At 40.0% G+C, this 27117-nt stretch overlaps 1 protein-coding gene across 1 annotated transcript in view; it reads right to left on the bottom strand.

The window, feature by feature from the left end:
* Positions 1-211: 211 nt before the first annotated feature.
* Positions 212-27117, bottom strand: part of KL (klotho) — a 155544-nt gene continuing 128638 nt past the window's right edge. Inside the window, exons 6-9 of the mRNA XM_051608490.1 lie at positions 14971-15481; positions 11236-11504; positions 7565-8681; positions 212-3947 (exon numbers count right to left, since the gene is read on the bottom strand). Coding sequence (XP_051464450.1) covers positions 3610-3947; positions 7565-8681; positions 11236-11504; positions 14971-15481 — 2235 coding nt within the window. The 3' untranslated portion in view covers positions 212-3609. The remainder of the gene's footprint in view (positions 3948-7564; positions 8682-11235; positions 11505-14970; positions 15482-27117) is intronic.

The raw sequence follows: 27117 nt of genomic DNA, 5'->3' as shown, positions 1-27117 counted from the left end.
AAAATTCCTCCAAAGCCTCAGGTCTGTTGGAAAAGGCTGTTTAGACACAGGCCCCAGCAATCTCCAACAAAAGTTACAGTTATTTATATGGCACTGGAAAAACAAACAGGAACACAAACTCCTTGTACAGTTATCATAACAGCCTCTCCTAAGGTACTTCATGTTGCAAACAGAGAGATTGGACAGATTAAACAGTAAGATCATGTTACACTTTGTTAAGTACAGTATCTTTATTTCATTTCTGAGATTGTATAAAAATAATATCACATTCATTCTTTCATTTAGCAAAGACATCCTTCCTACAGTCATACTGCACAATCTTTTCAAGAAATTAAACAGAAGCTTTGCATTCACACCACAAAAATATTTTTAATAAAAATATAACTTTGTATTTTTACAACACGTCTAATCTGGAACATTGAGCAAACTGGCAACAACAGTTCATCCTAGAAACACAGGTAAAATCAAGAAACTAGTCTACAGAGGATACTGTGGGTTAACATCCATCACATGCAGACTCTGGTTGTGCTTCAGAAAATAAAACACCGTCCTCCCCTGAGCTGACTTTGCAGCCTGAGTAGGGAGTCCCCCCTGCTCGAAGTCCTTGCTGCTGTTGGTGTTTCTGCTGTAGATGCAGATGATAACAGGGAGTGCCAGATCATCACTCACACATGGGTATCAAATGGATTAAATGCCCCACGCAAGAGTCTGACTGCAAGAGGTGATTACTGCATCAATTTGCATGAGCATGTAGCAGCTCTCCTTGGACAGATACCTAACGTTTGCCTATTCAAGGGCTTTTTTGTTGTTAGTGGTGGGTGATTTTTTTTTCAAGATTGACAAGAAACTCATGCTGGCCCCTGAAGACATAAAATGAAGCAGATTCCCGAGGCAAAACCATACCATTATCTCCATCAGCCCAGACTGTATTTTCCCTGGCCCATCATTAGGCAGTTCGTTGGCTGAGAGCGATGCATGGCTGTGCACAGGCAGCACCACAGGCAGACAGCTTAGAAGAAGACTTTGGCAACTGCCGTTTTAAATATACACAGAGGTATTTAAAATCTCTTCTGAAAGGGAAAAGCACCAAAGGCTGCGTTGTTCCTACGGGCCACGGCACCATGAGTGGACGTGATCATACAGCTTCATAGCAACAAATCCCAATGTACCTACAAATTAGATATCCAGCTGGTGCCATCTGCCTGTCGGTGGTTTACATATCACCCAGCCTCTCCGGGATGAGCCTGCAGCATCTCTGACTGCTGCTTCACACTTTGAGCTGTGCCTGGGCCATTAAACACCACAGACAGCAACTGGCCGGATGGTTAATGGTTAGTGAAGTGTCATGACAGGCACATGCCCACCAACACAGCACTGGTGCTCTGCTGGGCTTGCCCCAAACCCAGGGGGAGGCACATAAGTGCTCAGAAAGATCAGATCCAGACTCTTGGTGCTTTACCAACAGTAAAATAATTACAATATACATCCATGCGCACACATAAGTACAAGTTAGGTGTGACCCGGCTGCAGTTTAAATTCAATGAATGTCACTTCTTGTTTCATACTGTGAAGGCATCTGACTACTGGAGTGATGTAGTGCAAGGTGACTCATGCCATGCCATGGAGAAAGCCATTTGGCATTTTACACTTTCAGGGAGAGCTATTTCTTTCCAATCCACATTGTGCCGGGCACCAATGCATAAATATACAGCAGTTTAAAATTCGCTCTTCTTCAGCTATATTTGCTCTTCTTCAGGCTATAAATATTTTTTACATATATTTTTAATACTTCACCACTTACCCTGAATTTTTCACCTTAATCTCAATACCAAAATATACATTAGCACAAAAAGAGACTATTTTAAGCCTGGAACTAGAGGACAAATATGTTCATCATTATGATAAGATACTAATTATTTTCTATTTCTGTAGATTATTTTTTTTAAAAATAGAATCTCAAGTTACAAATTAAAATCATATTTCACATTTAAGTTTTAATTTACAGTATAAAATCACAGAATCATAGAGTATTCAGGTTGAAAGGAACCCTGGGAGATAATTTAGTCATCTACTAGTCATCTAGGAGATAAACATCACATTTAATACAGTTGAATCAGCTTTAGTAGATAAATAATTCTTAATTAACACAGAGCACATTTCCTTTAAAATATTCTTTCCAGTGACTGACATTATTCACATAGCAATAAAAATACAATTACAGCTAAAGGCAATGCCAGCCAAAAGCTAGAGAGGGGAGAAAAATTACCTCACTGCTTTCTACTGAGGACACTCCTAATGTGATTTGCAAGGCAGGCAAAATATCACAGGGTTTTTTTCAATTCTATTTCTTCTCATAAAAAATGCTACTAATATTTTGTTAACTTATCTTACTGAGAGAAAAATGAGAGGCCTGCAGATGCTATGCAATGCCTTGGGATGAAATGCTGCCAGGGCCAGATCCAGTTGCTCAAAGGCAACCAACCCTTCAGCCAACCTGGAGGAGGCTCAGACTAACAGCTCCAACATCTCAGACCCCAGCAAAAGCAGCAATAAAGTGCAGATTATACGTCAAAATGCTGGGATGTAAGGTCTCCACACTCAACACAAATGGCATGCAGAGACCATCTCAGTAAGGTACCCACAAGCTTCCAGGTAGGTAGCAGGAAAGTAGCCAGGCAGCAGCAGGGTGCCAGCTGTGTGCAACTTGCTGTGGGAGGTGCAGAAATGGGGTATCCCAGCCCTGCTGTGTCCGTGGGCAGAGGGTCAGGCTCACAGTTTTCTGACAAATGAAGCAGCAAAGAACCCCCAGTTCCTGCTCTCTGCTTTTTCACTGAGCAAATCAAAGAGAAGCCCTTTCACCCTTCTCATCTCTTCCCATCAGATGGCATGACCCTGGCCATCTTTGGACATATCCCTGTGCTTTCCCCACTGAAAAAGACACAGTTTCTTGAGCTGAAATTTCACTGTGACATTCTGAAGTCGGATGCAGCCACCAGCAACCTGAGTAATTAACTGATTTACTGAGAGCTCCCAGCAGCACAGGCTTGTGTGCCCCTGCTCTTCCCCTTTCATCTGTTTTGGGAAAGCAGGTGTCCCTTTCCCTGATGCTGCTTTGTGAAGTTCTCTGTCTCTGCTCTATCATGATCTCTGCTCCAGTCAGGTGCCGGCTCTGATCATGCAGTATCAGCATTAAACCCTAATTTGGAAAAGTAAACCATTTTATTTATCTTCAGTCTTCCTTGGAAAATTTGACGCTCAGACTCTTCCATCATTTTATGTCTTCAGAACAGACTTTTACCTGTCAAACTCAGCAAGGCAAAATTAAGGAGTAGAAAGCATCTGCTCAACAAAAGGTCCCAGGGAAAGCTGTGAGATAGCTTCAACCACAAGAATTAAGGACTGGTCATAAAGCAAATGTACTAAACCAGAGAAAACTATTTCTGGAAGCCATATGCTAGCAGTCTCTTCTCAGTGTCAATGCCCTGCAGTATCAGGCAAGGTAAATGCCTTCCTAATGCTTGAAGCAATCACAACACTGTGCACTCATTTCAGATTTCCCAAGGGAATGCAAGAGAAAGGGCAGTAAGCGATGGATTGAAGGGGGCAGCTCTATTTATACCTTTTTTCTACCCTCTTGGAGTAGTAAGTAATGAAGAATATAGTAACAATAAAGGCAACAAATATGAAAGAGATAAAGGCTAATAGTGATTTTCTGGTTCGGAAGAAGTGGCATTCAGGACATGAGGTAATGTCTTCTGGGCACAGCAGCTCAGGAGTTTCAGGACCAGGAAAACCATTATTGTCAATTATTTCTCTGTAATGTTTCATAGAAGGCTTTGGTTCATACTGATTTGCAGTGTAACTGTAGAGCCCATATTTAGGAGCAGTCTTGTCATTAAAAGAATAGACAAAATATCCCTGCAGGTTAACATTATCCAAGGTGTAAGCTGCAAAAGAAAACAAAAGGTTGAATAAACTAATAAATGTCACTTTGCCATTCAAGACCAGTACCATATGCCACTATAGAAAGTATGGGCAGGTGGATGTTAAACCTACACTTCTCTTCCCCAAAATAAAGTAAGGTACATGCACATCTATGAAGTTTTTGTCATAAAAAGTAAGAATCTGTCAGCCATTGCCAGACCATGTGATCTGTGAATATCCTGCAATTTGTCTCCTTGTGCTTGGTAAACACAGCTGTGAGTGCATGACTGTGCTTAATGATCAGCATGGAGCCTACCACGCAAAGATGGCTCTCTTTTTTATGTACGAAAGACTGCAAGCATTGGTTTTCCTGCACCTGGATTTCTGCAGCCTGTTTCTCTGATTGCTCCTTCTCTGTTGCAGAACACCTCATGATGGGGACAGCCAAGGAACAGGGGACATGAGGCTTGACTTCTCCCCAGGCAGAGGCATAGTGACAGCAGGAAAACACGCCCATGCTAAGGTCATGTACTGGGATGTCACCAGGGCAAGTGAAAACATTATGCAGATTACAGTTTTTGATCCAAGCCTTATTCTTTATTGAAAACATGTCCACAAGCCACACTGCTAACTTGGCTGCTGGAAAATATCCAGCAGCTGGAGCATTAACCTTCAGCCATCAGTCCCGCTTGACAAAACCAATCAATCCACAGGACCAGACACAAACTGGAATACTTTATCTCTCAAAACCACTATTTTTAACAAATTAAAACAACAATTTCTCATAGATTAACACAGGACTGAAAGCTATAAATTGCTGAGTTTTCATACACCTCTGGAAAGAATTCCTTCTGCAGCCACATTGAAGACATTTAGCACCTCTAACCAACTTTTCATGTGTGAAATGAAATAATATTTACCTGCCCTTTTACAGAGCTGCTATCCAGGATAATTTGTTAGTGTTTGTAAAACTGCATGTGGATTTAATGGTGTTACATAAATGGTTACTGCTGTTCTCTTTTTTTTTTTTTTTTTTTTTTTTTTTTCAATTGGCTTGGTACACTTAAACAGTGTACCAAGCATTTAAAAATTTAGCCTCAGCCCAAAGGGTCCCATACCACATTTTGGAGTTGTTTATCTGCACAAACCTGTTGGCTCCCCAGGAACAATGCAGGTGAGCAACATTACATGCACAAATGCTGCCACATGCAGTCCCTGAAACCAGGTGGAGGAAGAAGGACAAGATGGACAAAAGCACAATACCAGAGTGGGAGAAAGAACAAAAAAGCTGGCATTACTGACAGACTAAACACTTTGGAGGATTGTATGATGTCATAAGTGGGAGAGTGAGCTTCAGGGCAAGTATGATGGCTAGTTAGCAGGGACATACTCATCCATGACAAAGAAGGTGGAAAGACAGGTAAATACGGCTTACATGTCATGGTTCTGTTGAAAAACACAGGAGCTATTTCCAGGCTGGATAGAAGGGGGGAGGGGAGAAGGGAGAAGAGGGGAGAAAGATCAGTAAAAATGACAACATTTCTGTAAAAAACAGGAGGATATGCAGGTGTTCTGGGTAACAGGAACTGTGAGAAAGCCCATATCCCTACATGCTTTGAAAAGAGAAGTGCCAAGAACTGGTAGGGTCTGAAGGAGAGAAAGGATGCAGAGAGAAGGAGAGAAACAATGCAGAAAAAGCAAATTGAAACCCTAAGCCCAAATATAGCTAGAGTATATTTCTTAACTGCAGATGCGAACAACATGCAGCCAGTGCTTCAAAATGCTGGAGAATGAACTCTTGGACACTTAATACTGATGTTCAGTAACATGTGAAGGAGGTGGAAATTATATAGGAGGAAGTCAAAGCCAACAGTTAACAGAGCGGACAGGATGACCTAGCACATTATGAAACTGCCAGCCACCCTTCACTACCTAGCAAAAGGGTGGAACAGATTATATAAGGCTTGATAAAGAAGTAGTACAGGAGATATATATGATTAATGCCAATCAGCCTACCTTTATGAAAAATGTCTTGTCAAACTAACTTGACATCAATAGAAGTAATGATGTTAAATGTAAAAAACTTGAAACTTCACAAGGCAACTGACTTGGTATTATATGGCATTTGGATCAAGAAAATAGAAAGTTACAAGGTCAAGGGGAGCCCATGATAAAAAGATTTCAACTGGACTCAAACAGAACTAGATTGTCTAGAAATGTAATTACAGGTGAGTAAGTGTCATAGTAGGCATGTTTCTACTATGGCCATGGAGATTGGCTTTCAGCACTAAGAGATTTCATGATCTTAAATCTACCAGTGACCTGAAAAAAAAAAAAAGTAAAAGTATTTTTGAGAAAGTTAGCAAATAACACAAAGATTAGAGATGGAATTTAGCTAGTATAGCAAGCTTTGCATAGGCAAGCAACTGGCATTTGAACACCACCAAATGTGAGGATGTCAAAAATCAAAATCATGCTTTGGTAGAAGATGTTCTGAGAGGCAGGAATCATTAATTGAGTTTCAAATCTCAGTAGGCAACCACAGCGTGTGTGTAAGCAACCTGCTGTCATGGCCAAAAGGGCTAATGGGATGCTGTGATGTAGGAAAGAGGAGTAAAAGGGTAAGAGGTTACATTTAGCTGCCTGAGATAAAGGTGTGCCCGTGGCAGGAACAGTGTGTCCAGGTCTGGGTTTACCTCTCTCAAGAAGAATGATGGCAAATGGGAAAAAGTTTAATAACTGAAAGGTTCAAAATGAACCTTTTACTTCATTTTTCTACTAAAGGACACAAAGAGCCTTTTCTGTGCTATTTATCAAAGAAATAAATGAGAGAGAGCTTGCTGTTTCTCTGTGCATACCTACACAGTTAAAATACATGGAAATGCCCAACAAAATAGCTTAGATCTGAAGCTAAAGAAATCAATGCCAGAAGTAAGATTTAAATACATCCATACACACATATATATAAAACCAGTAAATACTTAGCCACTGCAACAGCTTGCAGTGAAATGTAGAAAATTCTTCACAGAAAAAAATTATCTAATTCAGATCTTGTGCTTTTCTTAAAAACCGGTGCGTGTTGTATGACAGGATGACTCAAAATGCCTTCTTTTTGCCTTCTAATTTATGAATCTTTGAGACAGTGAAAAAGACTGGTTTGCGTTCTGAATAGCAGGAAGGAGTCCAGGAAATGGCATAATGAGGCAGATAGATGAATTATTATGAAGATCACTGTTGGATAAGATACAGAGACAGCTGAGGAACAGAACTCATACCAAGCCCTGAGGCACATCAGTGGAGAAAAGCAACAAAGCAAAACAACAGCACAAGTGCAATAAGAAGAAAATCTCTGACTAAATACATGTGAAGCTATTCACATAACATCCACATGAATTTCATTAAACCAAAAAAGAGTTCTTCTGCTGTCTTATGCAGAATATATGCAAGGTCAGTCTTCCTGATGTTTAGCAACACTGATCAATTGTGAATAAAACTAAAAACTGTCTGTTCTGCTGTAATAACATCTCATTTATGGAGTAGTCTACACAGGATTTCCTTTTTTTTAATTTAAACATGTTCTATCACACAGTGTATACTAACACTGGGATTTGTGACATATAAACCACCTACAGTTCCTTACCTTTTAAAGCTTCATTGATGTAGTTCTGTATGTAATACACTCTGAGCTTATCATGCACCATATTCTGGTCATCATCAATTCCATTAGCCATAACATAAATTGGGAAATCACCATACTTTGATTTAACCCACTTGAGCAATTTCCGCAGTCCCCAGGGCACTACTGCAGCTCTGTTGGGGGAGTGGAGCCATGTGATGTCATTGATCATCTGAACTTCAAGATAGTGGTCATATTTTAGTGCATCTTCTTTCTCCCATCCCACAAGGGTAGTGGTGTAGTGACTCAAAGCAAAAAAATCAAATGAGCCCTGGATTAACTTCTTTTCATCTTCTGAGAAATAAGGCAAGTGGAAATTATACAGGTCAATACTGTTTCTTCGGTGAAGCCACGCTCTCATCACCTGTGGGTAATCACCATTCCCAAAGATGGGCTCTGCAAGCCAGCCAATGTCAAACTCTAAAATTCTGTCAGCAACTTCTTGGTCATTCCTGGAAAAGGGACAAGCTGGTTCTACCCAGTCAGCTTGCAGAGCTATAGATATTTTACCCTTCTGAGATCTCCTGAATTCTTTGTCATAGAGATGCCATGTTTTCGCATGGGCTTTCAACAGGTTGTGCCCTGCAGTATATGTCAGGTTTTTCACAGATGGTTCATTCATTGTGATCCAGAATTTGACGTGGTCCCCAAGACTTGTAAAGCAGAATTTGGCATACTCAACAAAAGCCTGAATGGTGTCTGGGTTTTCCCAGGCTCCATATTTGGCAAGGGAAACTGGAAGCTCTTGATTGTCAACCATAGGTTGCCACAAAGCAACAACGGGAGTTATGTTAACTCTGAGAAGTTCACTAGCAAAACACTGATAATAATGTACAAGTGTGTGGTTGATCAGAGAAAGGTTACCTAAAGGAAGGATTAAAGACCATTTCAGCGAAAAATGGAAGTGTGTGACATGCATTTCCTGCAGAAGAGAGATCTGGAGCCTGATAGCAGCGAAGTCAACACAGTGACGCTTGCGTTTCGAGGTGAAAACTCCATCCACTTTAATAAGCTTCTTTGTCTGGTGAACATCCCACACATAAACACTAGAGTCAAGAAACTGGGTGGGTGTCGTGTCTACCTACGTAGAATAAGAAACATACCAGATTTAAGCTGTTGGTTCTAGGTAGGTGGGAACATCATAACCATCAGGCACAAGGTAATGAAAGAATATCCTAAGTCAAAACACGGCATTTAGTACTTCCCTTGTGTCTCTGACACAAAAACATCTCTGGCTTATATGAATGAATTAATCAGCTGTTAACATGTGACCCCAGAAAAGTACCAAATCTACATATAATTCTTGATCGTACTTTCCAAACAACCTTATGTGAATGGTCACCATGCTTATACCTTCTCCAGATTGTGCCAGTCTGTATGGGAAAGACGGGATTGCTCAGGGATAAAGCACTACGTCTGCAATAGATCTCCACAGGAGCAGATCTTCAGCAAAGCCTACAGGAATTTTCAAAATGTTTTTCTTTCAAGATTAAGAAGCTATACTGAAGGACCTACAGAGAGACTATCTGTTGTAAATTACTCTGTGGCTTTTGTTTTAAGACCACTCCCTGAATACAGTAAAAGGAATAATGCTACATCATTTCTCTGTTCAGTTCTTTTCCTGACTGTAATGAAAGATGAGTAATGCTCTGCACTTGATTTTTAGCACAAATTCAGTTGACAAGCAATTTTTTTCCTTCTTGCTAAAGACATCCTTTTTTATTTAACTCATACTGAACTCATTTCCAAGTCATGTCAGCAGTTTGTTGATGTCTAAATCAATTTTTTTCAGGCCTCTGAGTATGTTATTCCAACAATAAATGCATTTACTATAAGTGTTTTAGGGCTTCAGATGTCAGAATGGCCTGTATGGCATACTGGACACAGCAGAAGATGAGCTTCTTGGGGTCCCACAGAAATACACTTTAACTTTTTAATTAATACCACAAACACAGTAATGACTAGAAAATGGGAAAGTGAATTACTCAGGGTAATGCACAGAGTAAAATCTCCTCATTCATACTCTAGAAAGACCCAAATACAAGATACTGGTCCCACATTTTTTTTCCTTCCTTTTTTTTTTGGTGTGAGGTTCCCCTGAGTTCAGACTTCCTTGTCCCTGCCCTCTGTTTGAAAAGCAGGTGTCAGCCTACAACCAGTGTTCAACTTGTACCTGAGGCTCTGCAGACTGTATAAAGAAGCTGGTGAAAATCAGCTGCTGTTTTCTCCGGAGAGGTCAGTACTGTGCTTATAGAAGAAAGTAATAAAAAACACCATGTCTGCGGGAAATTGCTTTTCTGGAGAATTGTCCCTTGTAGATTACTAAAGCATGCATTGCCACTAATACTGTGGGAATGCTGTCAAAAGAGTTTTTCCACTGTGATGCATCTGCAAATCACACTACCTAAGCCTTACAGCATCAAATGTTTGAATGCCCTCTGAAATGAAAATATTCAGCTTTGAAGGTTTTGCAAGTGGGAGGGATTTTTAAACTGTTTTAGGCTGACTGACTCTGCAACTTTATAGCTCTTATTGATCCCAAAGGCAGCCATTCCATTTCCAATTCCTAATCTATCTGGGAGCTAGGAGGATAATTACTGTTAAATTTCCTTGGGAATCAGTGTACCAGGTAAGGAGACAGTAGTATTTTTTGAGAGAACAAAGTCAGATCTTACTTTTGGAGCTATAAAAAACAATCAAGCCCCCTATGCTCTAGCCTTAAGAAAGATTCTGTCTTTGTGGAAAATCTAAATAAAAAATTCTGTTCTTGGATCAAGCCTCAACACTGAAATTAACTGCAACTCTTTACTGTGGTTAGAGAAGCCCTGCAAGCCAAAACAGCATTTGAGAATTACAAACTGTTACAGAGACCATAACTAAGCTACAATTTTTACACATGCTGTGAAGTCTTGAAATTTGAAAGGTTCTCCCAAAGTATCATATTTAGTTGAAATAAAGAGTGAGAGTGATTAATTTGATCCGTGATCTATCTAAGTGCTATCCAGGGGGACTGCAGGCCTCCATCAGACACAGTACTACATAAAATGGCGAAGACGGAATACAGGAATTTAATCTAAATCTAACATTGTTTACTTTTTTTTTTACCAAAAAGCCCTCTATCAACAGTACCAATATTATATATTCATAAGATACACGCCATGGAAGTTTTAAGAGCTTTCAGGAAGTTTTCTAAACCATGTATTATCCAAACAGACCAATATATTACCATTAAAATTATGGACATGAAAAAGAAGTCATATTTCCCATTTCATAGACTAGGACACGTGGAAATACACTTTAGCTGATCTAATCAACTTTCATTCAAAAAGGACTGACCTGCAGTAACTGATCACATAACACCACATCCAGGGAATATGAACCTTAGATCCCTTTCAACTTCCATGTTTTTCTAAAATGTTATTTTTAGTATCTCAATCTGACTGGATCTCTGTGGTCACAAGCAGACAGTTTAGTGAAGGCTGAAAGACACTGTGTTTGTTACAAAAGCCTTGTACTCATCTCCTTGCAGCACTGTGGTAACGTATCAGCAAAGACACGCTATCCAGAATATTTATCAATATGAACTTGTGCACTGAACTGGCTGGACAACCTGTCAGTTTTATCATCAGACTCACCTGAATGTAGTTGTCAACAATCCCCCAAGCAAAGCCACAGGGAAAAATCCCTTTTATGGGCTGGTTTTCAGGCAAAGGTGGGAAGCCATTTTTTTCTATCAGCTTTTGATAGAACAAAACAGAAGATTTGGGCATCAACTTCTTGTCATGGCTTTGAAAATCAACATAAAACAATCCACGCCGAATGCTGTATCCCCTGTGCCATTCAAAGCCATCCAGGAGGGACCAGACTGTGTAGCCAAACACATTAACTCCATCGTACCGGATGGCTGAGGAGAGAACAAACCCAAACTTACCACAGTGCTCATTTTTCCTCTGTAGATTACCCCGTATCAGCAGTGTTTGCAGTGTTCATGTGCAAGAACCATGCAATAGGTCAGATAAGTATCTGGGGGCCTGCCTCAAAGCCTCTTCAGGGACAATATTTCAATTGCACTCAGGGAGCTGCCATGGCATGGGTGCACTGTGCAAGGCAGAAGAGGTACCTGGCTTGGCTTTAAACAAGACAGATTTAGAAAGAGAAGCAGTCCAGCCGTGGTTTGAGCAGTGCTGGCTAATTAGGCGTGCCAAACCTCAGCCTCAGAGCAGAGCAAACTATGCTTCAATTGTTTGCAGCAACTGAGCTAGGAACTGCCCTGTGCTCCCTGCTCCCTGCTAAGCACGCACTGCAGCTGCTCTGGGGCAACCTAAGTGCCATTAATGCAGCACTACCCTGTATGTAAACAAAAGTTAGGCTCTTTTTGATCTTTCCCTTCCGCTACAAATACATACTGAGAAAACTAATTACAACACTTCTAGTGTGCTGATGAATTTTTACTACCAAAGATTTTAAGTAAAAGTGGTAATGCAGGACGACCTTTTTTATTTGGGAAATCTGTATCTTTGGACCTTTTATGGCATAGTATTTTTTAGCTTAATCATTTAAGAGTTTCTAAAAATATTTATATGTTCCAGGTCAACTGTTTAACTTTAGAGAATCACCACACACTTTGTTAAAATCAGGGTCTACTGGCATCTGCTAGTATTGCCAGCTTTACAGTTTTATTTTGAGATTCTAAATTATACTCACTTTTAGTTGTATTATACACTGAGATTCAACAAAACGTTTCTGGGCAAGACTCAGCTTCAGGAAAGCATAAAGGAGTGTGCTTATGTTAATTACATAATTAGACCCACCCTAATTCAGCAATTCATTTAAGCACATTCCTAAATGCTCTTTTGAACTTGAGGTTGGCTCTGTAGCTAGCAGAGTTTATCTTAATTACTCACTATCTTCTGTCAACCTAAACCGTGTACTGACTGAACACAGTGTTTTCCAGCCTAGTAACACTGAAAGCATTCTTTCAGGCAACCAGAATATCAAGATCCTCATTTCCTGGTTTTATTAATATACCTCATTACAATTAATTATGAAGGACCACATGGATTCTTGATTGTAGCCCTCTTTGAATCAACTAAATGAACTGTGGTTAAATAAGCAATAAATTTGGCCTAGTCTCTATCAGAGGTCATGAAAAAATGACTAAGGAAATTGAGTATTTCTCCTCCTAGAGTCATCATTCTTTTGTGTTTGGCAAATGCCACTATTTTTCTAACCTCTGCATGCATCCATGATGACATCTGCTGTACCAGCAGAGTAAATGCCAATACAGGTCCACTTTGTGAAATGGTCTCAGTGAGAATTTTGCTTTGAACAGCATCTCATCCATCCCTTCTGTAAGACATCACACAACACTCCCACACTTCCTGAGCACCTCATAAAAATTCTCCTCAAATCTTTCTTTAAAAAATACATCCACTTTTAAGTGTCACCTATGAAAAAAAAACAAACTTGAAAAAATTCTGGAAGTTCCCAAGTTTGTAAGTCTCCATTCTAGCATCTCGCATGAATTGCATTTTACTGAAAAAAACCCAACAAACAAAACAACAAACCAGTTTTCATTGAGTTTTTTTCTTTTTTTCTTTTTCCTTTGTCTATCTCCCCTCTTTTCTTTGTCTGTTGGTGTGCAAGCCAGGCTGACTGAAACCTAAACTCTCCTTGCTTCTGAAACTGAATGGCCTTGTCCATACTACCTCCTGGAAATCACTGAGCAATCCCCTCCAGCATGCCTAGAAGTGTGCTGCTGTGCAGGCCAGAACTCTGCCAGAACTGGATTAAAAATTAAACAGCACTTCAGCTCTTGCTCTGTTTAGCTCACTAGTATAGAAATAGTCCAAGGAAAATTGGAAGACCTGTAAGTATCAAATACAGGTCCTTAAAACACTGCTCAGACGCTGTCCAACAGTGCGTGAAGGTGAGCTGGGTGGAAGCCATGGAAGCCTTCCACATGGAAGGTGCCCAAGGATCTGTTTTACCTCTGGACATACCTGAGAATGGTTCAGTCCCAACTTGTCAGGGGCCTGGCTGTTCCCATTGTCCTTAAGACTCTTTGAATTCAGACCTGCCAACTCCCCATATAACAACCTAACCCCTTGGCTAGTCAACATGGCACAGAGGAGCCTTCATGCCCTCCTGATTAACACACTCCACTTTACAAGGAACAATCAATTTATTTGTCACACCAGAGACAGAGCAGAGAAGTGAATCTGACCCTAGAGTAAATGGTTAGATACTCACCTATGTGAGAAGACATCTCCAAACAATTAGCACCTCTAATTAATATTTAATTACTTTATATTACTACAGCTCTATTTACTCTATTAAACCTGAAATAGTACTGGGGGGAGGGTGTAGGGTGGGGAGGTGGAAAGCAAGCTCAATAATGTAAACCATAAAAGGATTTAGGGCTGTGAATCCCAAATAAAGAGAACCTTTCTGAAAGAAAAAAAAATTAAATTTAAAAATAAATATATATCATGTACAGAGCTTGTCAGCTTGTGCACAGCATGCAATGTCATAATAAGCATCTACATCAGCACCTCAACCAAAACCAGGAGCACACTTCTGAGCAAATCTCCCTCCTTACATTTCAGTTCACATCACGGAGTGGACACAGGATGCATGACCTTGGTTCCTTTGGGTTGAAATTAATCCAGAAATGGCCCTCAGGAATGCTCACAGTGTAGACATTGGGCCCTCAGCACCAACTCTGTTTACTCTACTGGCTTGCTATGACAGGGCTGCACTTGCTTGTTAACATAGATACAGAAATGGAGATATATATATATATATGGATACAACAGTTTTGTCAGAACCAGTGCATATACACAATCAAGCAAAGATACTGGCTAGACCTAGGAAGCAGCAAAACCACATTTATGTGGCTCTGGGTCTAAATTAATTCTTCTTGCTTCTCATTGAACCTTTAGTTCCAATGCCATTTTACTGCCCCACGACTGCTGGAGTGAATCTTGTGGTGAAAAGCTTACAAAATCTCTACATTACAGTGTTTTACTGCACTGCACTGACATGTCCTAAGTCTCTGAGAGAGACCACATTTGCCTTTGTCTTTGTTCTTTAATGTTGTCCAACAAGAGTGCTCACAGCCAAAAATATGCCTTTTGTAGCTCTTTCTCAATGAGATTCCCATAGGTATTGCATGGGTAACTTTAGTATTTACATTGGATTTGGCAGATTCTGATGATCTGAGTGCAATCATTTTAATCATAGAATCACAGAATAGTTTGGGTTGGAAGGGACCTTTAAAGGTCATCACTTTCACTTTAACAAGTCTTTGTAGGCTATTTTGCATTATAATTTTGTCAAGCACATTATTAATAGAACATCAGTCCTACCTTTTAAAGTTTCCATAATGAACTTTTTGAGATAGTAAATATATTTGGCATCATCTCTCTTGGTGCTACCAGAAACAAACCAGCTGTTCTCCACAATGAATATCTGGGGGTTGTTATATTCACTGCTTATCCAGTAAAGAAGCTGCCGCAGGCTTATTGATTCCAACTGCTGGAATTTCATGTGGGAGTCCAAAAGCTGGAAACTCAGAGTAGCTCCAAAAGAAAGAGCAAAAAAGTCTCCTGTTCCCTTGATATAATTCTTCTCAGCTTCACTGAATTCAGGCAACAGAGATGAGAGGTTGCTCCTCATGCTTTCTGGATAGTCACCATCAATAAATATGGGCTTAGCAAACCAGCCAAGCACGAAATCAAGGGATTTTTGACATTCTTTTATGTTTTTTTCAGTCATACGTTGAGGTTTTATCCAGTGGGAGCTAAGGGCAATGGACACTTTTCCTCTTTGAGTTGGACGAAAATGGTCATTGTAGAGATGCCAGACTTTAGCATGGGCCTGTTGAAAAGAAAGCCTGCAATCAATGCACCTGAAATTCCACTATAAGTAACACAATTGGTCTCAAGTACTGACATCCAGTGTCATGTAAAAACCACATACACACAGCATTTGAGGCCTCACCTTTATTCATTCAGGGAGAATTTACTACTTCTAAATTAACTTTTCTTTAATGCCATATTAATACCATACACCAACTAGAAAATGATAGTTGATCAGGGAAAACAGCATCTCACTTTTCCATGAGATACTATTCCATGCACTGAACACACTTTTGGCAGTTAGCTAGACACCTTTATTAGCTTTTATTATTGAGCTCACACATACTTCCAGTATTTACAAAAATGAAAATGCATTTAACTAAATATGTTTCAAAGTATGTTGTCATTATAGGAGTATAACTTTCTCTGAAGATTCACGTATATATAAAGCAGGAAGGTCTATTCCTAAGAACTGCTCAGATCTCTCAATATAAGACAAAGAAACACCGGTGAATTTATTCCTCTTTGAACCAGAACACACAGTCTAGGAGAAACTACTGATCTGGATTTTTAGAAGTCTGAGGTAAAACAATTTACCACACCTCTTCAAAAGTTACTCCAATAATTCAGTTTAATTTGTTTTATTACAATTTGCTATTTACCTCTAGCATGAGGTTTCAAGCGCTTGTCTTGGTATAATTTTATCTGTTACTGTGAGGAAATCTTTTCTACCAAATTTTGTTCCCATGATCTTATAGAGTCAGTTGAAACAGTCCCTTGATGTTCCCTTTGAAAGCTAAATAGATTAAGTTCCTGGAGCCTTGCATTATCTTCAGGCACAGCTTCAAGCACTCTAACCATTCTCACTGTTCTCTGATTCTCTTCCAATTTGTCATCATCTGCCTTAAACTGCAGAAGCAGAATTGGACATAAGATGCCAGTGGTAGCCTTGCCAGCAGTAAAAACCAGAGACAATTTGATACACTACTTCTGATTAGGTGGCCACAGCATTACACTGTGGGCATACACCCATCTGAACTACCTTATATCCAGAGCCCTTCACCATCTAAAACATATTTTCTTTGCACTTTGCTTGTCAAAGAATTTTGATTGCTCTGTGAGTTAATATCCCATTTTTTTTGTCACATACATTGTAATGCTTTTTTCTAGGTCATCTATAAAAAGGTAAAAAATTAGATTAATTCATTAGAATAAAGTCTACCTGGTAACCCAAGATTGTATTTGCATTTTGAGACTTATCAGTTAGTATTTGTTCATATGTACTGTGATGACATGAACCTCCATTCTTGCCATACAGGTGCGATGAATATATATGACACATTATTCATCAAAATGTCACAAGCATTTTTAACTATCCTTGGAGCATAAAGCCATACAGATAGCCTTACAATTCCACTCCATGCAGTTAATATGTTGGCAGATTTTATCATTAATATCTTGATAGCTCCTGTTCAGAGTTTCCTTTATTTACACTCTTCCCATTCAAGCTTTGAACTGCAATGATTTCCAGTTGCCAACATTACTAGAACATTAAACAATTAAGATTATTAATACTTTTTGACACACTGTTAATTACCCAGGAAAAAGAATTAATTCTGTCATTCTACTGTGTTTGCAGAATTTTAATTCTCACTGCTGGGAGGAAAGCAATTGTAAGTGAAGGACAACTAAAGGTAAGATCAATAATCAAGGCTCAGTTCAGCTGCCCCCATACAGAAACCTGCTGCCTTTGAGTCATCATGGGGTATATAAAACATCTGTGCAGATCTGACACTGGCTCTAGAGGAAATTAGACCCATGCCCTTTTAGACTGGTTACCAAAATCCATAAAGAACGATCTTGGAAACTCTGAATCACGATACACACCTATGTCTGTGTATCTGAATCAACCTCTCTGTTGCAAACTTCAACAAACTTCATTTGTAATACATCAATAGCTCAAATAAATGTGATGCAGTCCTACCATCTGTGTATGTTAATACAATGGGTTTTTATGGTAGTGAGAAACTAAATATAGTAACCACTTCAAAGTTGCATGTTGAAAATGAGAGCTGACCTAAGCACAAACTTAATTTTACTTCATGGTGAAGCGCCATTATGCTGATGAAAGAGCAAAAGACTTTACACACTGTGATCAAAACACTACACACACAACACTTGAAATATTATTTAAAAATACGATTGGGAACAAGTGTGCCACCACTTGCAACTCAAATTTGCACATCCAGATTTTCCCATATAAATGTGCATATATTCTTCCTCTGTCAGACCTGACTCGTCTCCAGATTTCCTGTCTCAAATGTTAAGATATCACTATGCACACTCTCAAACACACCGTTTCATCTGTCATCTGCACTTTCAAGTATGCTGCCCACTCATCAAGCACCTTCAGGACTGTGGAGGACTTGCCTCCTAACTCTCAGCCTTTCCTATTCCTATCAGTGTGGAGAGATCTTCCAGCATTTCAGTATCCTTGATTCTACCATGAAACAAGGAGGAAGGGAACCTCACAGGTTATCCCTCTCCGCAGATAAGGAGGTGCTTTTTGCTCCCTTGTTGCAATTAAAAAATAGGAAGTGAAACAATGTGGGATCATCTCATGGAACTTTACTTCCTAAACAGGTAATCTAGTCATAGGAAATGAGAAGACTAGTGTCTCAGATATGCAGGGTGCATCACTCTTTGGGAGTCCATCTCTCTCCACTGATGACACACAAATCCTGCTGGTTTAGACATGTTCTACAGACAGATGAAAGCAAGCAAGAAGAAGCCCACTTAAAAGTCTGCCCCTGGAGTGTGCATGAAGTGGGATTATACTATTCCCAATAAAAAATAGCTAAATGTAGAAAACAGGGTATCAAAGTCCCTTAGGCTCTGGGGACACAGATTAATGAAACAGTTCAAAACTGCGTAGAAATAAAGCTGGAAGATGCCAGTGACAGAGCAAAGAGTCTCTATGAAAATCTGGGACAGAATTCATTTGCCTAAATTTAGGTGTCTAATGCAGTTTTAGAGAATTCAGAGTATTCCAGCCTCTAACTGCAGTTTCAGAAAGCTGCAAGTCTCTCAGAAATCCTAAGTCACATCTCTCATGGGATACTATAGGATGTGTCAAATGATAATTTTACACCTATAACTATCTTCAGGCAAATGAATCCTACTCCTAGGGTGGGACTCCTTTTGAGCTGAACACACCTTGTATTTCACTGATCACATGTGAGCTAGATGCCCAAGATGCTCCTGCAGGCAAATGGAGATCTCAGGCTCCACTCAGCTGCCTGAACACAGGCACTGTGTATCATTCTGCCACTCCAGAATGATACAGGCCTATGTCACATCTGCCATTTCAAAGCAGAGGTGCTAAATAGCCTGGGAAGCTTCACAGGGTAGTACATTTACCAAGCTAACAGAATCCCACTCCAAGTCAATCTACTTAATGAGTAGATTGTGAGTGATACCCCAGTGAAGTACAGCAGCCGTATCATGGCACTCAGCAGGACCACTACCTAGGTCCCATTGACTTTATGAATTAGAGGTAGGATTTAATGAAGGTGCCCAGACCTTTTTGAGATTTCTTACCTATATGAGGCTGACTGACATGATTAAGAACCCAATGGGATACCCTGTTTTTCTGGAGCAGCAACTGGAGGCCAGGCAGAATATCCTATAGTAGTCTCAAATTACCCTACACACCTTTGCTGGGACAACTGAAACCTCCCAGATGTTTATTAACTATAGTCAGATTTTAGCCTCCCAGATATTTATCAGAAATCTTACTTGCTGATCTCAGTGACTTACCTGTTGGTATGTATTTTTAGTTAATGTCTGACTAGGATTAAGATCATGGAAACCCAAACTTCACTGCTTTTACTGACACACAGTATGGTGACTTCATGTCCCTGGTTTTGCAAGATGCTGAGGGGTCTTAATTTGCTCCTTGTTAGCTCAGACAGATATGCTTGATCACTTGGCTTGACTGGAAAACCTTACTAAAAAAGGCTGGTTACAAACTAGCTCTAGGAAGAGTTGTGCAGTCACCCGTGTGTTAGAAGTAATAACTGCTACAATCTGTGTGCTGGCTTCCAGACTGCTGAATTTGAGGAGTTTTGTCATTATTACTTGCTTTCAGAGAGTAGCATATATTGTTAGATACCAAATACTTGACTAGTACCTTTTTGGGGGATACTACCCTACATTCTTGAACCTACTGAGACTAGGCTAAACTGAGCTAAACTGCTCTTGGGAAAGCTGAGAATGAGGATGGGGGCTCTCTGTGCTTACTAGTGTCTATTCTTCAGGAACAGACTGTCAGGAAAGCTTTTAAACAGCACTTATCTTACCTTTAAAATACTTACATCACTAATAAACCATGACCTTTTTTATCATCAGAAAAGTGAAAGAAAATCACAAGATGTAGCTTGTGCTTAGCTAAGCCCATTTGCATGTCTGTACTTCACTCATGTTCAAGGCTCAGACCCTTTTTCAAGTTGATGCATTCTTCTTCCTCTGACTTACCCACCCAATATGCCTATTCAGATCACACTCTACCTAAATTCAGTTTGTGAAAATCTGATAGTAATCACGTTAGATCATCCTTAAAGAGATCCCTGCATGAGTCAGTCAATAATGCTAGAATCCAGCCTTGATGAAGGGTCAAACAAATTTACAAGGCAGAAAAGCCCCCTTCAATGCCAAAGAGTGGGCTAGTCCTACAAAGTCCACATTTTTGCAGTGATAGCAGAAATAACTCAACACAGGCAAACAGGCTTCACAGTCTGGCACAGCCATGTCCCACACTATTGCAGGACAGATCTACAAAGTCTAAGAATCATTAGCTGAAGTCAATTCAGTAAAACACAGATGTCTGTTTGCCTGACTACTCTAAATTCCTGCCCAAGATCATTAAGAACTTCCTGAGACTGGCACTGATATGTATCATTCTGCAAGTTCTCAGTACTTACATCTATTATAGTGCATAGCATTCACAAGAGCAAATCAAGAATTATAATTGGGAACGTCATGATTCCATAATTTGTGTTCATTCCCCTAGAACAAGCTGTCTCAATTTTAAGTTTTGTGTCTTCTGAACCTGTAATAATACTATTCATTTCACAAATAAACTGCACGAATAACCTGCTCTCCATGCTCAGATGAACTATCCTGTATTAACTCTATTTGCATGTTAATGAAACTGAATAGAAAAGTGTTACTGAAACTCATTTAGCAACACATAGAGAAGAGTTAATTGGAAAAGATGGGCAAAGGCTTTTTGATTAATAGAAACTGGGCCAACGTACCTCCAAAACACCATTATTTTTTTAGTCCTGCATCAAAAACTTTTCTAAAATGAATATAATTTTTGAAGCAACATGGGAAAGTCTAGTATATGATTAGTCAGAATGTGTCTTGTACCAAGAAAGGGAAAAATATGTGTTTTTTCCCCCATACCATTAAAAGAAATATTGAAATCAAAAGCTGCAACAAAGAATGTCACATTTCATGTAATGTTTCACCCTTACAGCCAAAGTCAAGTAGCTTTCTCTCCCACAATCTTTGGGCAAACGTTCTTTCACAAGCAAGTTATATTCTTAACACTGAGTAACAGATACAGCTATTTAGAAATTGGTTAAGGCTCTTCCCACATTTCTAAACTGGTTATTATCTTAATGTATAAAGTACAGGAATTTGCTATAGATAATATATTAGTCATTTAATAACTTCATTTTTCCTTTATCATCACTTCTCCAATATGCATATTTCTAGTTTTCTTTTTAAAATCTGTTAGCCAACATTACCACAGATCACACCAAATTGTATGGGAGTGTTGATCTGCTCAAGGGTAGGACGGCTGCAGAGGGACCTGGACAACTATACGAGGTTCAACAAGGCCTAATAGTGGGTCCTGCACTTGGGTCACAACAACCCCAGGCAATGCTACAGGTTTGGTGCAGAGTGGCTGGAAATCTGCCCAGAGGAAAAGGACTTGAGGGTGCTGGTTGACAGCCCGATGAACATGAGCCAGCAGTGTGCCCAGGTAGCCAGGAAGGCCAACAGCATCCTGGCCTGCATCAGGAATAGTGTGGCCAGCAGGAGTAGAGAGGTGATCATGCCCCTCACTGGTGAGGCCTCACCTCGAGTTCTTTGTGCAGTTCTGGGCCCCTCACTACAAAAGACGTTGAGTTGCTGGAGTGAGTTCAGAGAAGGGCAACCAAGCTGGTGAAGGGTCTAGAGAATAAGCCATATGAGGAGCAGCTGAGGGAACTGGGGATGTTTAGTTTGGAGAAGAGGAGGCTGAGGGGAGAGCTCATTGCTCTCTACAACTACCTGAAAGGAGGTTGTAGGGACATGGGTGTTGGCCTCTTCTCCCAAGTGAATAATAACAGGATCAGAGGAAATGGCCTGAAGTTGTGTCAGGGGAGGTTTAGATTGGATATTAAGAAGAATTTCTTAACTGAAAGAGTGGTTAGACACTGGAACAGCCTGTCCAGGGAGGTGGTGGAGTTACCACCCTTGGAGGTATTCAAAACCCCTGTATATGTGGCACTCGAGGATGCCTAGTGGGCATGGTTGGTTTTGTTTTGTTCTGGGTTTTTTTTGTTTTGTTTGTTTGCTTTTTGGGTTTGGTTTTTTCCCCCCTGCATGGACAGTAGGTCTTTTCAAACCATGACAATTCTGTGATTTCATGATTATCAGTTCAATACATTTGGTACTTTTACCAATTTCAACAACCTGGGACCAGAATTACACTTGTAAATGGTACACAGAATGCCAAATGAACATTTGTCAGTCTACAACTACTTCATGTAAAATTTGCTACAATTATGGCTTTAAGTATTGATCATACACCTGAACTACACTGTTTTCTTCCAATTCCCTTCTCAGTACAATTTAGTCACTGTTTTTCACACTGTGCTGGTCACTGTAAGATGTCTTGTGGCATGGCATGAATTTATTCCTGCCATATATAAGGCAGGATCATTCCTGTTTTAAGACTTTGTAACAAACATACTATGACATGTGTAGAGAAGGAAAAATTAAACTAGATACCTGAAGCTGTAGGGCCTATTAATACCTCTGTTTGGTATGATACTCACCTCTACAGAAAAACCACCAAAGATGGCATTAAATATTTTCCTGAAGGCAAAAAAAAAACACCAGCAAACAAAACTTTTCTCACCATCACAGGCAAAAGAGAGGAGCCTTGCTAGCATCAGAATAAAAAGATGGCAACCTGAAAGCATGAAGGAAGCCACGGGCATCAAGATGCATTGCAGGTACTTCAAAAATATGAGCAGAAGGAAAGAAAAAAAAAAAAAGAGAAAAAAAAGATAATCCAAAAATCCAAAAAGATAAGGGTATCTAAAAGATAAGGAACTAGAAAAGAGTTATTTTTACACTTTGATTTTGAATTTCATAGCAGATGAAAGTCTGGGAAGGCTTGTACTTTCACATAGTGTATGTTTAAGCACAAGCAAACATTATCACAGATAGATACGCAGCAGAGAAACCCAAAGTGACCACAATGTGACACTGTGTCACATTGCTACAGGAAACGTCTCCTTTGAAGTACAGAAAGCCAAGACATTATGGCACAAACCCTGAGTTAAGGCCCTCACCCTGCCTTGACAACACCTCCTCAGTAGGTACCCTGATGTGGCAGCCAGAGGGAAGGCAGCTGGACTGTGCAACACACCCTGCAAATCCCACATCACCATCAGAGGCTGTGCAAACACAGGCATACACCTTCGGGGGGCAGTCATCTCACCTGATTTTTGTCATCACCTGTATCTGAGCTATTCACATGCATGTCAAGACAGTGAATTCACCCAAGCCATTTTTAATGCCAGACAAGAGTGAGATACAAAGTGCCTGTCCCCCTCCACTCACCACACAGGAAGGCTGGCACAATCACTGGAGTCAACAGCCTGTCCAAATAAACTAAAGCATCAAGAGACGAGTGGGCTGTGAAAGCAGTTTGAAGTCTCTCGAGATGTAACAGTCTCTGAAAATATAAAGGTCATCTGGAAAAGAAAGAAGCGGCATTTGACTTTGAGAAGCAATGAGAGACAAGATAAAAACAGCTTTATTTCTGACAAGTGCTTCTGAGACACTTGATGTGTTTAATCATTTTCCTTTACCTCTGACAGAAAAGATTAATTATGGAACTGCACAAAAATAGTTCAAGGAATGTTGTCACCCATGTGAATATTAAAGATACGAGAGATTCTTAAACAGAGTACAAAAAGAAGATAAAAGTACAGAACAGTTTGAGTGATTTAAAGATGAGAGACAATCTTGCAGCTAAAATAGTCCCTGATAAAAGACTCAGCTCTGATTGGAATCTGGAACACAATGCTCAGGCAGTATTTAGGGGATGACCAAGATATAATTTAATCGTTGCTAACAAAATAGTTTTGGGCGTGCTGGAGCTATATAAACATGTAAAAGCTCCAGAAATGAGAATGACCTGCAAAGCCTTCTACCAGAGCATGAATCTCCTCAAGGACAGGACAGGCTCCAATCCTGCTGATGTACTCATGTACACAAAATAGCTCAAAAAAGACAGAAGCGAAAAAGACCTGAAGAACTTACTTGTAATCCACAAAAGCAAGAAAACAGAACTGCACAAGGTGTAGTAAAACAGTACAAACCAAGACAATGATACCCCTTTGCAAGAGTTGATAATCATCAGAAAAATGTGCAGAATGAAGAGGATGAAAAAAGCAGCGTGACTTTGGAGGAACCCTTAATGGGAGCACTGGTAATGGCTGCAGCAACCAAATACCTAATTACCCAAAAAGCACATTAATGGATTTTAAGTCATACTCTGCTTGGAGAGAAAGTAACATGGTGCTAGAAACAGTTGTGAGCAAAAAAATTAAGCATACAAAACTCTCACAAAACTCATATACAACTAATATATCAAAGATATATGTAGAATATATAAAACCAATAAAGTAATGCAAGTCACAGCACTGAGATTAAATGAATGCTAAAAGCTAGAAAGGACAGTATTTGTAACAGTACTGGTGAGAAGAAGGTGTCTATTATGGCTCCAAACCTTTGGTTTCATGAAGGTTTATACAAACTGGATGGTGAGGGGAAAAAAAACAACAAAGGAAGGAGTAGCAGACTGCCTGCAGGAAGTTCTCAAACTGCAGAACAGAGCTTCAGAAGCCAAAACCTGCCCAACTCACAACAATCTCCTGTGCAGAAGCCAAAATAGAAGACAGAAGCCTGTTCCTCTAAAGTCATAGTGAGGAGAACCACAGTAACTTACATAGTCTAATGACATTAGTTTTAAAAAATGAAACTATATTTTGTTAAATGCAGAATCAAAATTAAAAAATATATATAAAAGGTAAACTTTTGCAACACCTTTAAGGGTAAAAATTCTGGAAGAGGTGACTGATGGTTTCTGGTAGATGCACAAAGGTAAGGCAAACACCTATCTATGCACATTCAACTCCTCAATATAGCACTTGGAAATGTTTGTTCTTTAATTGATTCTGGGTGAAAATTATAGAATAAAGAAACCAGCTTACTCATTACCAGTATCCTTGCATTTAAAGCACCCAGAGTAGAAGTCTTATGCCCTGGTATTAATGATTAACCCTAAATCCTATCCTGAGCACACCAGCAGATTCAAAATAATTTCATAGAATCATCATCAAATTATAGAATTGTTTGGGTTGGATGGGACCTTTAAATGTCATCTAGTCCAACCTCCTGTAATGAGCAGGGACACTGTCATCAACCGACCCCACTAAAGTATGTATCTGCTCCTGGAGATGTACTGGAAAATTTTGTGTGCAACTTAATGCTGAGAGATTCCCAGGAGAAAGACAGCAAGTTCCTGTCATACCATTATTACAAGAACATCAACTGATACTAGATTTGGTAAATCCATGTTTAAAGAGTTGGGAAAGGCTGGCAAACTGGCAGTCAGAAATTATTCCTGAAGTACGTTATTGTGCTGCCCTAAAAGCCCCAGAAAATCACCTAGAGATGAATGGGTAGAGGCTTTTCCTGTGCTATGGTCCCAAAAGCAACTGGATTGCAGGAGTATTCATGCCAAAGTGTTTATGAGTCCAGATCATCAGCTACAGAGGCAGTAAAAATATCCCCAAACTACACAAATGAGCTTACTGGAGCAACAAATAATTGCATGAAGATCAGGCATTTATGATGCTTCAATCTGGCCTATCATAAAAGCAGACAGCAGAATTTATTGGCTAATGGTTTATTTTTGAGCAATGAATCCTGTTAACATAAACCACACCTGTTGTAGCAAAATTTGAGAGTCTGGCATAACAGATTTAGTGTATGCTGTCTTTGTCATAAGGGCAAGACTGGGAAGAATTTTTTCCCACATTTATAGGATAACAGTGCCCCTTTAAATGCACCCATCACCCAAGGATTTCACTGTCCTCCAGCTTTATGCAATATTCATAGCATCCAAACATGGGAAAAGCTATCAGAAACCGGTAAAATCTATGTAATTTCATCAACACATGAGATACTAACCCAGAGCCAGACTCAAAAAGGACTGAGTTAATAAAATAAGCACAAGCCATAACTTTGGATGATCAATTCTAAATTAATTGATGCACAGATCAAGAACTACAGTAAAGAATAAAATATTTAGAAGTAGACTAATCACCTTATCAGTAGTGATCAAAATTAATAGGGAGCTCCTTCACAGAATCACAGAATCACAGAAATTTTTAAGTTGGAAGGGACCTTAAAGATCATCAAGTTCCAACTCCCCTGCATGGGCAGGGACATCTCCCACTAGAACAGGGCTCAGAGCCCCATCCAACCTGCTCTTGAACACCTCCAGAGATGGAGCCCCCACAACATCTCTGGAGCATCACTGTTCCAGTGTCTCACCACCACATCTTTCTTGTGCTGGGGGCACCAGAGCTGGATGCAGTATTCTAGGTGAGTTCTCACCAGGGCAGAGTAGAGGGGCAGAATCACCTCCCTCAATCTGCTGGCCACACTTCTTTTGATACAGCCCTGGATGGAGTTGGCCTTTTGGGCTGCAACTGCACATTGGTGGCTCATGTCCAGCTTTTGATCCACTAGTACCCCCAGGTACTGGTCGACTGATGTAGTCACTTCACAGCAGAAAGCCACTAGGTTGGTCAGGCAGGAGCTCCTTGCTCTACAAGTCTGCATGTGCTCAGATCTCTTCTGAGTTTGTTCATTTTTTCCCAGGATTTTATACCCATGTTTGTAGACAGGATTAGGCCTTGAACCAAACCGTTAAAGGAGCGGCAGTGGCAGTGGAGGTCAGGAAAAAACCTGACCTCTCCAGCATTGAAAAAAGGCTGGCATAGGTAGCCACATTATTCCACATGTTCTGGCATGGCCACTTTATTTGCACTTTGTTACCTCCCCAGGAGCAGCAGAGGCCATGTTACCACAAAAACAAGGAAAGCCAGTTCACTGGGTATGAAAAGGAGCACGGGCTGCTCTTGGGAGACTTAACACAGTGCTCCAGAAATTACAGAGTAGGTGAAAGGCATAATTACCAAGCTCAGCATATTTAAGAATATCGATAGCTGGGGCTTAGCAGAAGAATCAACTACAATAGGTGGTCCCCAGAGTGTACCATAAGGATCTTGT

The sequence above is a fragment of the Apus apus genome, chromosome 1, assembly GCF_020740795.1.
Source record: "Apus apus isolate bApuApu2 chromosome 1, bApuApu2.pri.cur, whole genome shotgun sequence".
Taxonomy (NCBI): Eukaryota; Metazoa; Chordata; class Aves; order Apodiformes; family Apodidae; genus Apus; species Apus apus.
The sequence above is the reverse complement of the archived record's forward strand: the minus strand, read 5'-3'. Positions and strand labels throughout refer to the sequence as shown.